At 42.4% G+C, this 13,190-nt stretch overlaps 1 protein-coding gene across 1 annotated transcript in view; it reads left to right on the top strand.

The window, feature by feature from the left end:
* Positions 1-13,190, top strand: part of LOC150077702 (alpha-tocopherol transfer protein-like) — a 51,823-nt gene that overhangs the window by 6,153 nt on the left and 32,480 nt on the right. The window contains exon 2 of the mRNA XM_090384700.1: positions 9,216-9,412. Within this exon, the coding sequence (XP_090240826.1) occupies positions 9,216-9,412 (197 nt within the window). The remainder of the gene's footprint in view (positions 1-9,215; positions 9,413-13,190) is intronic.

Below are 13,190 nucleotides of genomic sequence, written 5' to 3'. Positions count from 1 at the left end.
GACACAATGATGGTAAGGTCATCGGCAAAGGCAACAACTTTGGTGTTCTCAAAAGAACGGGAGAGCCAATTCTGTAGAACCATATTCCACACCACAGGCCCCAAAACCGACCCCTGGGGGCATCCCCGAGAGACAGGCCTGAGGACATGTTGATACTTAGATTTTAGGATAACAGTTCTTTCGGAGAAGTAGCTAAGGAAAAGTTTATATAATTGATGGGAACAGGAGGCAGACCGTAGGCGCTCCAAAGCGCTGTCCCACCAGACAGTGTCGAACGCTCCCTCAAAATCGACAAAGATTGCCAGTTCAAACTTAGCTTCGGAGTTTTCGATATGTAATACCAGGTCAAAAAGGGCCTCTTCCGAGGAGCGTCCTGGTGTGAAGCCATATTGATGTGAAGAGATTAGATTTTTCGCCTGGAAAAGCGCCGAGACTCTTAGGGCCATAAGACGCTCGAGAATTTTCCCGAGATTTGCCAAGAGTGCAATGGGACGGAAGGAGCGAGGATCTGAAGGTGGCTTGTGTGGTTTCTTTATCAGGCGCAGAAGAGCAGTTTTCCAGTCCTTGGGAAAGATACCTCCCTGGAGGCATTTATTGTACAACAGGAGGAGGTACAGCGGCCTTAGTTTAAACAGACAAAAGATGAAGGTATACTCTATCTGGTCTAGGCCAGGGCATTTGTTTGGGTTTATTTTCTGTAATACTGCATTCAGCTCTTCCAGGGTGAAAGGATCCGTTGTGCTTTCTGTGGCGTAGTTTCGATTTGCTCTTCTAATTGCTGTATGCTCTGGGAGATCCTCAGAAACATCGTCTGGAGGAAATAACCTGTCAAGGATTAGGTTGGCTGAATCAAGCCAGTTGGAGGTTTCCTGGAAGTTAGCCTGTACAGTGTTAAAAATTTCAGGGGTGAAGGATTTATCTCTTGTTATTTTATACACTAAACCCCAGGGGTTGGAATTTCCAGTTTCCTTAACAAAGCTCACCCAGGTTGCTTCTTTCCTGGCTGCTATGGCTTTAGTATAGTCGTTTTTCTTTTGGATGTAGTCACTGTAGAGCCGTTCGACTTCTGGGGGTGCCCAGTCCCGGTGCCGCTGGTAGTAACGTCGTGCTCGCATTGCCAGTCTCCGAAGTCTAGTGAGATCATTGGTCCACCAAGTGGAGACAATAGGTCGGAATATTTTCTCTTTGGCGGATTTATATGATGCTTTGAGGATTGCTTGCTGGAGAGCAGTTACCAGTTCATTGGCTTGCATGGATTCATTGGGATTTGGCTCACTTTCAGGGAAGTCTCCTTTAAACGTTCAAAGGATTTTGAACGTTCAAAGGATTGCCAGTCGACATTTCTGGTGGAGAACCTCACAAGTGCAGGCAGTCTTATCTGGTTGTCTTTTTTCAGTGGGGTTACGTTTATGAGGAAAAGTATGACTCTATGGTCACTGAGGGTCCAGTCTGGGATAACCTTCCAGTCAGAGACCAGGGGGTCAATGTCCCTAGTGGAGATGGTGACATCAATGTTTGATTCTCCTGTAGAGCTGCTGTATGTGGTGTAGGGACTGGGTTGATTGTGTATTGTTAGGTTTCTATTCAGGACAAGGTCTTCCAGAAGTAATCCACGGGCATCAACAGTAGGGCAAAACCAGAACTCAGACTTGGCATTCACATCAGAGGCAACTAGGAGAGATTTTGAGCCGAGGAAGTCAAGAGCATATTCCAAGAAGTTAAGTGAGTTGTTAAAATCAGCAGAAGGGGGACAATACAGGGACAGCAGGTAGAATGACTGTGTGGCATATGTGATCTGCACACAAGTGGCAAGCTGATTGCAGAGGCCATGTATTACGAGGACATCCAGATCCTTGTTTAGAACGACGATGCAAGTCTTTGGGTCCTCCAAGATAGGCTGGATTATTCGAGTGTGCATTGAGAAGCCGGTGATTTTGGATGTGTGGTTGGAATGGTTTTTAGCAGCATAAGGCTCCTGGATTGCGATCACATCCACTGCATGCAACTCAGCAGCCAGACGAATCTCATCAGCAACGGCACGAGACCTGTGCCCATTGATTTGCATGACTTTGAGGCATTGGTGGCTGGGTGTGTCCATGGCAACTGTATCCATTGGAGGAAAGGGGGTATTCCGGGGAGACCGTCCTCTAGTTCTTGTAGGAATGGGATTGGGGCTATTCATCGGCGGTCCTTAGCCGTACGAGTTCTAGAGCCTTCTGATATTCCGGGCATGCTGTATCCCGGACTGAGTGGTTATGGGGGAGGCGGCGCCTCTTGCAATTTACACAGCTGGGTTCTTCCTCATGATGCGGACACTCCACATGCACATGACCACTTCGGGCACAGTGACCACAAGATGGGGAATTATGGGTACAGCTCTGGGAGGTATGCCCATAGCCAAGGCAGAGAAAGCATTTTGTAACTATTGTGAACTGGCTGAATCTGTGTGCTTGGCAGCCTAAGTAAATTCTATCTGAAGAGAGAATGTGCTTAAAGATTCGTGGACTGAAGCTGATTACTCTATGTTCAGTAGCACTAGACTTAGATTTGGTGTTGAATCTAAAGGTAGTCTCTGTCTTCACTTCATTCCATGTAAACCCATAGTCTACTAGGTTCTTATGGAACAGATCTTCTAGCACCTCTTCGTTTGTCAGTTCCTTAGGTATGTCATACACTATGATGGATGGATTGGATAGTTTTGGTGGGGCTATGGAGACTCCAGCTGTGGACAGAGAGCAACTGGCTGAAATGGACTTCAGGTCCTCTTGGGTAGCTGTCTCCAGCAGCACTCCTTTATTTCTGATTGGCCGGAGGGACTTTATCTTTAGGTTCTTATATTCCGTTCTGATGGTGTTCTGTATCAACTCTTTCACCTCACTGCTTGTTTTTAATTCCGAGTTTTCGCTTGCTCGTAGAAGAAGGAGATGCTGTTGTCTCTTCTCTGCAGGCTGGGGCTGTAGGGTCCTCACTTTGACTTGGGTGGAAGAACTAGGTATGCTAGATTTGACAGTTCCAGCATAGGATGTGGTTCCAATGGGAAGTCCAGAGGTGGTGGGATCCTTGGCAGCTACACATTCATGGTCGATAGAGGCTGGAAGTTTAGTAAAGGTGTTTATCACTTTCTCCAGCAGTGAGGTTTTTGTTCTGAGCTCATCATTTATTGCTTTTAGCCTTTCATTGTCTATTAGCAGCTCAGTTGTTATGGACTGCAGGCTGGACCAAAGTTCCTGGATGTGGTTCCCAGCTACTTTCGTAAATCTATTTGAGTCGTTGTTTAGGAATGCAATGCCATCAGTCCCTGAAACCCCCAGCACCCCTCGCTCCAGGCCGCTGCTTATTCTAATAGAAGTAGTGCAAGAATCACCTTCACCTCTGCCCGCGGCTACTTTTAACCTTTTAGTCTGTGAATCCCCCAAAGCTAGCAGTTTTCTGACCCACCTAACAGTGCCTGGATAACATCAGCAAATATTCTTGCACCCTTTCTATTTAAGTGTATCCTATCCCTGTAGAAGCCGTCTCTCCTGTTAACAAGCACAGACCAGGCTGAAAAAATTCTACCGCTTGAGCCTTGCACATTCCCTCCAGGGCCGAATTGATTGACAAGGCTCTCATCATGTACTCCCTCCTATCATGTCAAGGCAGAATTGCAGACACTTTTACATTTAAACCTTAGTCGCGACTTTTTTTAACATTGACCTGTACTTGTTAAGTAAATCTGCGCACTCCTACTTTTTATATCATTGGTGTCAACGTGTACAACGGTATCATCTTTTGTGCACTTAAAAGGTGATATATGCTTTCCAACATTATCAACTTTTGCCCCTGACAGACATACCCTGGTCCTATTTTATCTACCCTTTTTCACAATATATTCTTCGTCTCCCTGACAATTGATTCACCAACAATAACTAACTCCTGTGGGACCAGCGCATTCTGCCTTGGAGATTGCGCTGTGTTGCCAGGTGCCCTGTGTTGCCTGGTGCCCAGGAGTGAGCTCTGACGTTGAGTCGGGCAGCTTAGAGCTTGATGGGCCCCTCTTATTAATTTGTTCGAGGGTACCTATGCTACACCTCAAGCTCTCATAGATGCCCATTAGAACGCTGAGTTGACTCCTAATTTCTAGACACTCTCTGCACTTGGCACACACGAAGACATCCTCCCTGTCTAGATCATGTTTCTGGCACCTTCCTAGTTGAAGTCGGATGTGATTTGTGCGACTGTCGTTCTCATGTTGACTGAAACAATGCGAGACAGACGTCGATGGTAACGTTCATATACTACATGGAACGGAACAGAACATGATCTAGCCAAGGAGGATGTCTTTTTGTCCCCACAAGGACCATCAGGCGATCATTAGCCTCAATAGGTTAAGGGAGCCGCTGACTCAGTAGAGTCCCATTGCTAACACTACAGCACAAGATTCTATGCCTCAACTAGGTGAAAGAACATTGGCACTGGACCTTGGATGATTGGAGACGGTTCTCCTGGTCCGATGAGTCCCGTTTCGAGCGAACGGGATGGTGCTCATCTAGCGGAAACCGCAAGAAGCTATGTACCCGTCATGTTAGCAAGGAATTGTTCAGGCAGCTGAAACCTAATGGTCTGGGGCGTGTTCAAATGGCATACGTTGGGACCTCTGGTACGTCTAGACGCATCTCTGAACGTTCCAGATTGTGTCCATGCTTGCAGACCATCTGTATCCCTTCATGGCCATCGTGCATCCACAGGGTATTGTACCTTTCCAGCAGGACAATGTGCCTCTCCATAAAGCCGTGGTAACAAGAACATAGTTCGAAGAGCATTCCGCAGATTAGGTGCAGCTAAGTGCAGGAGTATGGCAATCCATTCGTGATCGGATTAAAAGAGATTGTGAGGGCTGTCTTCGTGGTCGCATGGTGCTGAGGAGAATACCATATCTAAGAGATTGGATCCTCTCGTGGGGTGGCAGTTGAGAAGGGTGATAGCCAGTGAGTCCATACTGCTAACAAATGTCCTACTAAGATGTGTGAGAGTAGGTGGAAGATTGAATTCTCCACAAACAATGTGCTTAACAGAGGGGTGGAGGTGATTCACTAGCCAATGGCTTACATCTTCAATGATATCACTGTTTGGGCCTGGTGGAATATATACTGCTGATATGTCTATCAGGAAGGTGTTGAGCTTGAGGGACACCATGGCAACTTCAAATGCAAGGGATTGGGTTACCACAGAATGTACCAATGAAAAGAGGGTGGTGTTGTAGATTATTGCGACTCCTCCTCCTCTACGATCCACTCTAGAGGAGCAGAGTATCTGGTAACCAGCCTGAGGTGCACAAGTAAGGTAGTCCTGCCCATTACCAAGTCAGGTTTCAGCGATACAGAGGACATCCAGGGTATTCGAGAGTAGAAGCTGTTCAAAAGTGTCTAGCTTGTTACAGATGGCATTTTGAAAGACAATTCGAATGGTGGTAGCCATAGCAATCGAAGTTCGTACGGGTGGGAAGTCTCTGTTTTGGCTCCGCATTGGTCTACTGTGCGTTGTGATGTGTACAGGGATATTAGAGACAGGTTTGCAGCCTTGGGGATTGACATCATAAACGGCTGTTAGTTGGATTGATTGATATGTGGACATTTTGTTTCCTATAGTAGGTTTGTTCTCAGTAGATGCATTTGAATTCTTCCGTGTTTCTTTGGTTGGCAGCTTGGTAGCTTTAATTGCTATTGAATTTGGTGATAATTTTGGTGGATTATCTCGGTCCTTGACGACTGGTGTAGGAAGGGTTTGACGAGAGTTTCAGGGGCCATAACCTTGGATCCAGCACGAAGCTCATCATCTCTGGGTGGCAGGTAAGGATGAAAGATGCGTATGTTGGATACCTGGTTCTTCTCTATCTGACATTAATAGTTATTCTGTGATGTTCTGCAAACATGGCCTTAATGCTGCCTTTTTTATTAATTAGTTTCAGTCGAGAAACAAAGATTTGCCCACGAGTCTGGACCTCTGTGATATTGTATGAATATGAGTATTTTTCCTTAGTGGAGTGTTGTGTGCCACCTGTTTTTCTCGTTTGTCTTCCATGTTCCATTTTCTGATAGGTTGAATATACGATCCCGGTTTCTTTTGAGTGAACCTGTTGATCTGTAAAGGCAGCTAGCAAAAAACTAGGTTTCCTGAAAAGAATTAACCGAGACTTCAATCAGTTGGCACTTTTCATCTTTCTTTACAAAATCTATGTTAGGCCAGCCCTAGAATTTGCCTCACAGGTCTGGTCCCCACATGTTGCGTACCAAAAATTAGAAATTGAAAATATTCAAAAGAGAGCAATCCAGTACGTTAGCTTTAAAAGTGGCCTTGAATACTATGAGAAATCCTACCAAGAGTGGTGTGTATTCTTTGGACTCGAAACGCTGGAAAAAAGAAGAGATAAAGCCGACTTACTCCTTCTTAACCAACTGTTAAATGGTACCCTGAATTGCCCTCATCTCGTCTCACAAATAAATTTCAACGCTCCGACAAGAGCGTTAAGAAACCATCCACTGCTGAAACCATCCTATGCGAGAACAAATTATGGATACTACAACTTCTACAACAGGACTGCAAGGTCAATGAACAAAGCAAATATTGAGATATTTGATACCCCCGGACACTTCAAGAGGCAACTGAAATTGCTAACCTCATCCGGTACCTGACTTAAAATAGACTATTCTTTTAAGTTCTAAGACTCTTATTGTGTGTGAAGAAATACCAGTGCTCTGCCTGTTCACTTAAATAGGACGGATGAGTCCTTTTATTTATTTAGTTTTATTTTATCTGTACATTTACTTTTTTCTTTACTTTGGGAAATGTATACTCCAAGCTTTTTGAAGCTATGTAATAATTCTTTGTAGCTGCACCCTCAGGCACGTTGTTTGCTGTTTTGTAGCTGTTAATAATAATAATAATAATAATAATAATAATAATAATCGGCGAGAAGAGACTTGGGCAGGGAGTGCATGCAGTTTGTAAGCCTTGCTGATGGGATCTTTTGGATTTTATGATCATCTTTTTGGCTGGTGACTACTTATGCAAATGTGGGTATCGATGGACTCTTTCCAGTTTGGATTGTTATGCTTTAACATTTCAGGTTTGGTATTATTTAGGGTCGATACTGTAGAGGGGGGGGCACCTGAGAGGTCTTTGAGTGGCTATTTCCAGTGATGATAGATGCAGGTTTGGGAGAATTATCTTCACTGAAATCTGCATCTTTACTGTTGAGCTGATTAGTGGATTGTTTCAAACATTGTTGACCATCACACTATGCTGGTACCTTGTATTCTTTTGGTGTATCTCTTTTGCTATTTTGAAGGTTGGGTTCTATGGTAGAAGGCTGGTTCACTACAGTGAATTTATTTGCAACTACTTGTGCCTTGAGTTGTTGTATTTCTTCAAGTAGGCTTGAGTTTTGTGCTTTAATTTACTTAATCTCATTAATAAACATATTCGTCTGAGTGTTTATGAGCATCACATAATCATCACTTATCTGCAAGCAGTTTTCCCTGTGCATCAAAGTTGTTACCGTTTGGCAGCACTTTGTGGCCGAGGTAGGTACATCATATTTGACTCCTCCAGGGCAGCGTGGAACGGCTGTGCATTGCAACAGAGACGTGAATGTAGCGCTGTCATCGGTGGGGGAATGATTGTCGCTATCGGCGATATGCACCTGCTGATCGGCAGTTTCCAGTGTGGTGTTTCCGCTGGGGTGTGGTAGGATGGCTTTAATTTTCTGCGCAGATGATGCAGTTTCAGTAGATGTGCAGGATATCTCACTACGTTGGGGAGGTACCCTAGATCCATTGTAAAGGGACTCACTGTCAGGCATTTCCTTGCATGAAAGACATGAAAAATTGCGACTCCGTTGCTTGTTCATCTTTTTTAAATCAAATTTGAGGCATGATCCACCAAACGTAGCGTAGCACGTACACAGTTAATGCATAGGTCAGTGTTTAAATTGCATAATTTACATTCAGCTATGATGAAGACTTCATTTAACTCGGTCATATTTGGATGTCTGATGGAAAATGCTCGTGTTTGAAGGTTTAACCCGTTAAATTTATGGTATTTAGTTCAGATAGTATGAATCAGAGCTGTAATACTCAATATGTTCTACGTTGATAATAATATTAGTAAATTAATAAGAGGAGTTTTCCTCAATATAGTACGTGGAACACTTCCGTATGATACCCTCCAGAAATTAAAACGGAAAAAACGAAAAAATCGACAACTTACCGGTACATTAAAGTAAAATATAAATAATTAAAGTAAAATATAAATAATTAAATAATCAATTTAACACAATTCAAAATCAATTCAAAACAATTAAAATTCAAATTAATGCAATTAAAAGAATCTAACGAAAATATTCTATTTTCGTTAGATTCTTTTCCATTAAAGTAAAATATTATATTTTACTTTAATGTACCGGTAAGTTGTCGATTTTTTCGTTTTTTCCGTTTTAATTTCTGGAGGGTATCATACGGAAGTGTTCCACGTACTATATTGAGGTAAACTCCTCTTATTAATTTACTAATGGTATTTAGTTCAGAAAGCTTGTCACCGACTTTAGGAATGCCGTTAATCTGTTTCCGGGGGAGGGTTGAATTTCCAGAAATTAGTAATTGACGCGTATCGCCAGGGCAACTGACCGCAAGTACTAACCTACAGCGGTAAGTGGTTCTGGTCAATTGTCAGAGCTTTAATACAGCTTGATCGTGGCCGATTACGAGATTCTGCAATATGAAAAGGAACTGCGAATAATAAATACCTGGGTGCGATGGTCGCCTTGACGTTGGTGTCATCATCTTCAGAGTCACTTGAGAAGCATAACGATAATAAAATCGCCTTATAAACTTAGGCATAACTATTAATTTTACTGAGAGCAACACACATACGTGACCGAACCGTCCGGTCTGCAGGTAATATCCTTCTTATTACCTGTAAACTAAAAAGAAATAATAATGAAAAATAAAAATACCATGACCCAATCAGTACTGCATGCCAACCTTTAACCCACCATGTATATAAGTTAATTACGTAATGGACACGTGTAAGACAACAAATGTGACTTTTTTAAATAAAAAATAATTGTGAAAATTGTTTTAATTGAACAACTCTCCCATCATTTGTATTTAATTGTAATATCTTACTCCGGGTCTCAGAGTTCATGAAATTAAATTTTGTTTTCGTTACATTCGCAGGTTACTATGCCCGAGGAGAGCTTCCAATGGAATTTATGATTCAAACTATGATGGCTTTAGTTGATTGGGATTTCGATCATGAACTCACACAGATTCATGGGATAATTTCCATTATTGATTGTGAAAGCATAACCTGGACAGATTTCTCCAATCGCCTTGGAGTGTGGACACTTACAAAGTTACTGAAAAAACTGGAGGTCAGTATGTATTCAAATTTTTTATTTATCATTATATTATGCTCTCCCTGCCGAAGTTTGGCGACGCCGGTGTCATAACTGCAATATGTTTCCACCCCGCTTTTGCCCAATTACAGGGTAGAAAGATCCTCCAAGACGTTAAAGCGTCATTAAAGAGACAAAAATATATGCATTACTTTCTTGCTTTGCTATTTTAATAGTCAAATCTTTATTGCAGAGGTTTTGTCCTAGGCAGAAAATGCTAAACGTAGGCAGAGCAGGGAGGAAAAGTGTAAGGGGAGAGGAAAAGCAATAAAATAACCCCACCCCCCCAAAAAGAACGTGAAAAAATTAAAGTTAAAGCATACCAAAACGCATACCATACCATACCATACCATACCATAACAAGTTAGATATGGTTTTTGGTATTCAGTAGCTTAACCCCAGTTGTCCAGTTTATTTTATATATATACCTACCTCTGGAAATTAAGTCTATTTCTCTCATCTTATCGAGAAAAAGCCTATCAAGAACGGCGAAAAACAAGAAACCCAAAATCCTACACCTTCTTCAAAATGAAAAGGGCAATGTGCAACAGGATTAGACGACAGGCCATAACAAGATAATCTTCGAAAAACTAAAAAATCAAATCAAAGAGAATTACCAATAACTTAAATGCGTGTCCACATGGCATGGGAGGCTTTCAATGAAGGGGCAGATCGCACACACACACCTTTGGAGATTGTAGTAACTTTTCATCTAGTACAAGACAGTCTATAGACCCAATAACCAACAGGCTCCCCTGGAAAAGCTATTCATTCCAAGCCATGAAATCGCAACGGTCAACCGAAGGCTTCCAAAGAAGCGCACCACAGGCCCAGATAAATTCCCTCTTTTTATTATTAAGATATGTAGTTCTTACCTGCTGGAATTACTGTCCCATACGTTCAACAGAATCATCGAAACGGCTACTCTCCCTGAAGCCTGGTAAACAAACCACACAAAACCCATACCCAAAACCAATAGATCCAAAAGCTGAGAAGACTACAGACCTACCTCCATAGGATGCAACGTATTAAAAATCTTTGAGAAATCCATAATCAAACAATGAAATAATCAATGTTTTGGTCATCGTCCATGATATATATATACACTCAGTCACTGAAAACAGATCAACTATAACAAACCTATTAGAGACAAGTTGAGGGATCCAAACCGCCCTGAATAATAAAAGCCAGATGGATATCCTTTTCCTGGATATTAAAGCGGCTTTTAACAGGATAGCAGTTCAAACCTTCTTCCACTCCATGTAGTCTCACTGTCGCATTACAGGAAACTTATTCACTCTCCTTCAGGAATTATTATTATTAGTTTTATTATTATTATTATTATCGATTTATTTCCCAAGAAATGTCCCTTTATTTCTATGCAGTTAAAGGACACGAGTTACATACATAGGTTAAATATTAATTACAGACAAATGCATTGTGTACAGAGCCCAGATACAATACACGGCCTTAAACAGCCTCTGGTGAAGATACATAAACATAAAGATACAACAAATAAAAGTACATACAGATACAACAGAGCGTGTATAGCGCGGTATCCCAGAGAGTCCACCTAGAGTATGACGAGGGCATACATGTCTGCAAGAATGAAAGATCTGTAGGATTTGTCCTTGCAGAGCTTCTCAACGTCTATGGCTAATCTATTCAATATTTGGGAAGAGTTATGTGGAAACATATTGTCCAGGGAGGACATGCTATGCAGCTTTGATCTGTATGGGAATGTGTTGGTCTGGAATCTTCTCCTGTCTGAAGGTCTGGCGATGATATCTCATATATCAGGTGAGCTCAGTTTTCCGGTAGAAGCTGAGAGAGGATAAGAAGGTTCCTAGAGATGATGTGATACCTCCAAGGAAGCGTATTAAGATTGGTGACCAGAACAGATTTTGAGATTGTAGGTGTTAGCCCGGGAACCCTATTAAGCCATTTCAAAATACAGTATTCCAGGGAAAGGAACCCGGCTTGGTATGATGAGGATGCTGAGGACCATATAGTCGAGGCATACAAAGGAATTGGGATTATGCATCGAAGAATGTATTTGATGATACGATCCGGGTTATGGAAGTTGGAGATCTTCTGTTTTACTGCCCCTAAAGCCGAATATGTTTTCATCCGAGTGGCATTAAAGTGAGGCAAGAAGGTGAGGTCTTCGTCCCAGGTGACACCCAAATCCTTATGTTGGGTAACTTTTTTAACTGGGGAGTTCCCTATAATAATGTTCACATCGTTGGTATTTTTCTTCTTGGAGATAGAGAGTTGTGAAGTTTTCTCTTTGTTAATGGAGAGCCCAATCACATGAAGGTAATTTTCCAGTCGATGTACCTGTCGATTGTAGATCGCAGTAATAGACTGTAGATACTGAGGGAATTTTGTGATGATGATGATGAACTTAATATCATTTGCGTAAGTGGTAAAATTACTATGGTTTTCTAGGAAGGGTTCTAAAGTTGCGGCGAAAAGGGCAGCAGAGAGAGAACGCCCCCTTGGGGAGCCCTCTGGAGCAGAGAATGCAGTGATTATGGTTCTGATTGCTGATGCATAGGGTCCTGGACTGAATGAGTTTCCTGAAAAGATCTAGGATGTAGACAGAGATTTTGAAGTAGTTGCACAGTATGGCACATAATGCATGGGTGGACACATTGTCAAAGGCCGTCTTAATGTCGAGGAACGCAATATCCAGTTGCTCTTTTTTGCTTAAGGTACCTTCAATTCTAAACAGTGTGTCCATGAGGTTGGTGATCGTGGATCGTCCATATAGTACACTATGGAGGCATGGAGGCATGGAGGTTTGTGGTCGAACAAATGATGGGTGAAAGCAGGGAGTATGGCTTTTTCCAAGATTTTGAGGAAGGTGCATCCTACGGAAATTGGTCAAATTGGTCTGTAGTCATTAGGTGATTTTGTGTTAGACTTTTTTGGAACGGGAGAAACATAATGTGTTCCAGATGGCAGGGTTAACTCCTGTTTCGAGGATGGCGTTGAATGCGTAAAGCAAGAGGTCTATGATATATATACACTGCATAGTTTAATCATAAAAACAGGGAATCCATCCGGGCCAGTGGTAGACTTGTTGAGAAGACTGTTGATGACCTCAGTAAGGCGTTCTTTTGTAATGGCTATTTTATACAGTGATGTTTGGATAGCTGGTGGATTAACCCGAATAAAGGGGCTTGGGGCAGGTAGGGGCTTAGTTTCGAGCGAGTTAACCCACGCGAGGACGATGTCAGTGGTCATGGGGGACTGTTGGTTCTTGTTGGTGTAGATTCTTTTCCCAAGTTTCATTCTGTGTGCAATCCAGTCATTCTGTGCCTTCCTTTGAATGCATAGGAAGCGTGCCCGATGTTTTTTATAGAGCTGGTTGTCAGCTGGATCCCGTGTCCTTTGCCATTTCCTGTATAGTTTCTGTTTCACGATGAAGGCGAGTTTTGCATCTCTAGTAAACCAGTTCTTGGTCCTGGAAGACAGGCGGACGGATTTGAAAGCCCTTTCACGGGCGATGTCTTTTAACAAGTTAGATAAATTGGTAAGCGTTTGATCAGGATGGCTAGCAGCAATTGTTTTTTACCAGTCTGTCTGTAGCTTTTAGTCTTTGTAAGAAAATTTGAAGTTGCATATATTTTAATGAGGAGATCTTGAGTTGGGATTCTTTATGGGCATATTGTTCAAGTTGTCGGGGAGAACATAGGCTTTCACAATCAAAGGCAATTGGGAAGTGATCTGAAGCAAACTTACTTAC

Source organism: Mastigoproctus giganteus, chromosome 11, assembly GCF_048544385.1.
Source record: "Mastigoproctus giganteus isolate SK-2022 chromosome 11, ASM4854438v1, whole genome shotgun sequence".
Lineage (NCBI taxonomy): Eukaryota > Metazoa > Arthropoda > Arachnida > Uropygi > Thelyphonidae > Mastigoproctus > Mastigoproctus giganteus.
The sequence above is the reverse complement of the archived record's forward strand: the minus strand, read 5'-3'. Positions and strand labels throughout refer to the sequence as shown.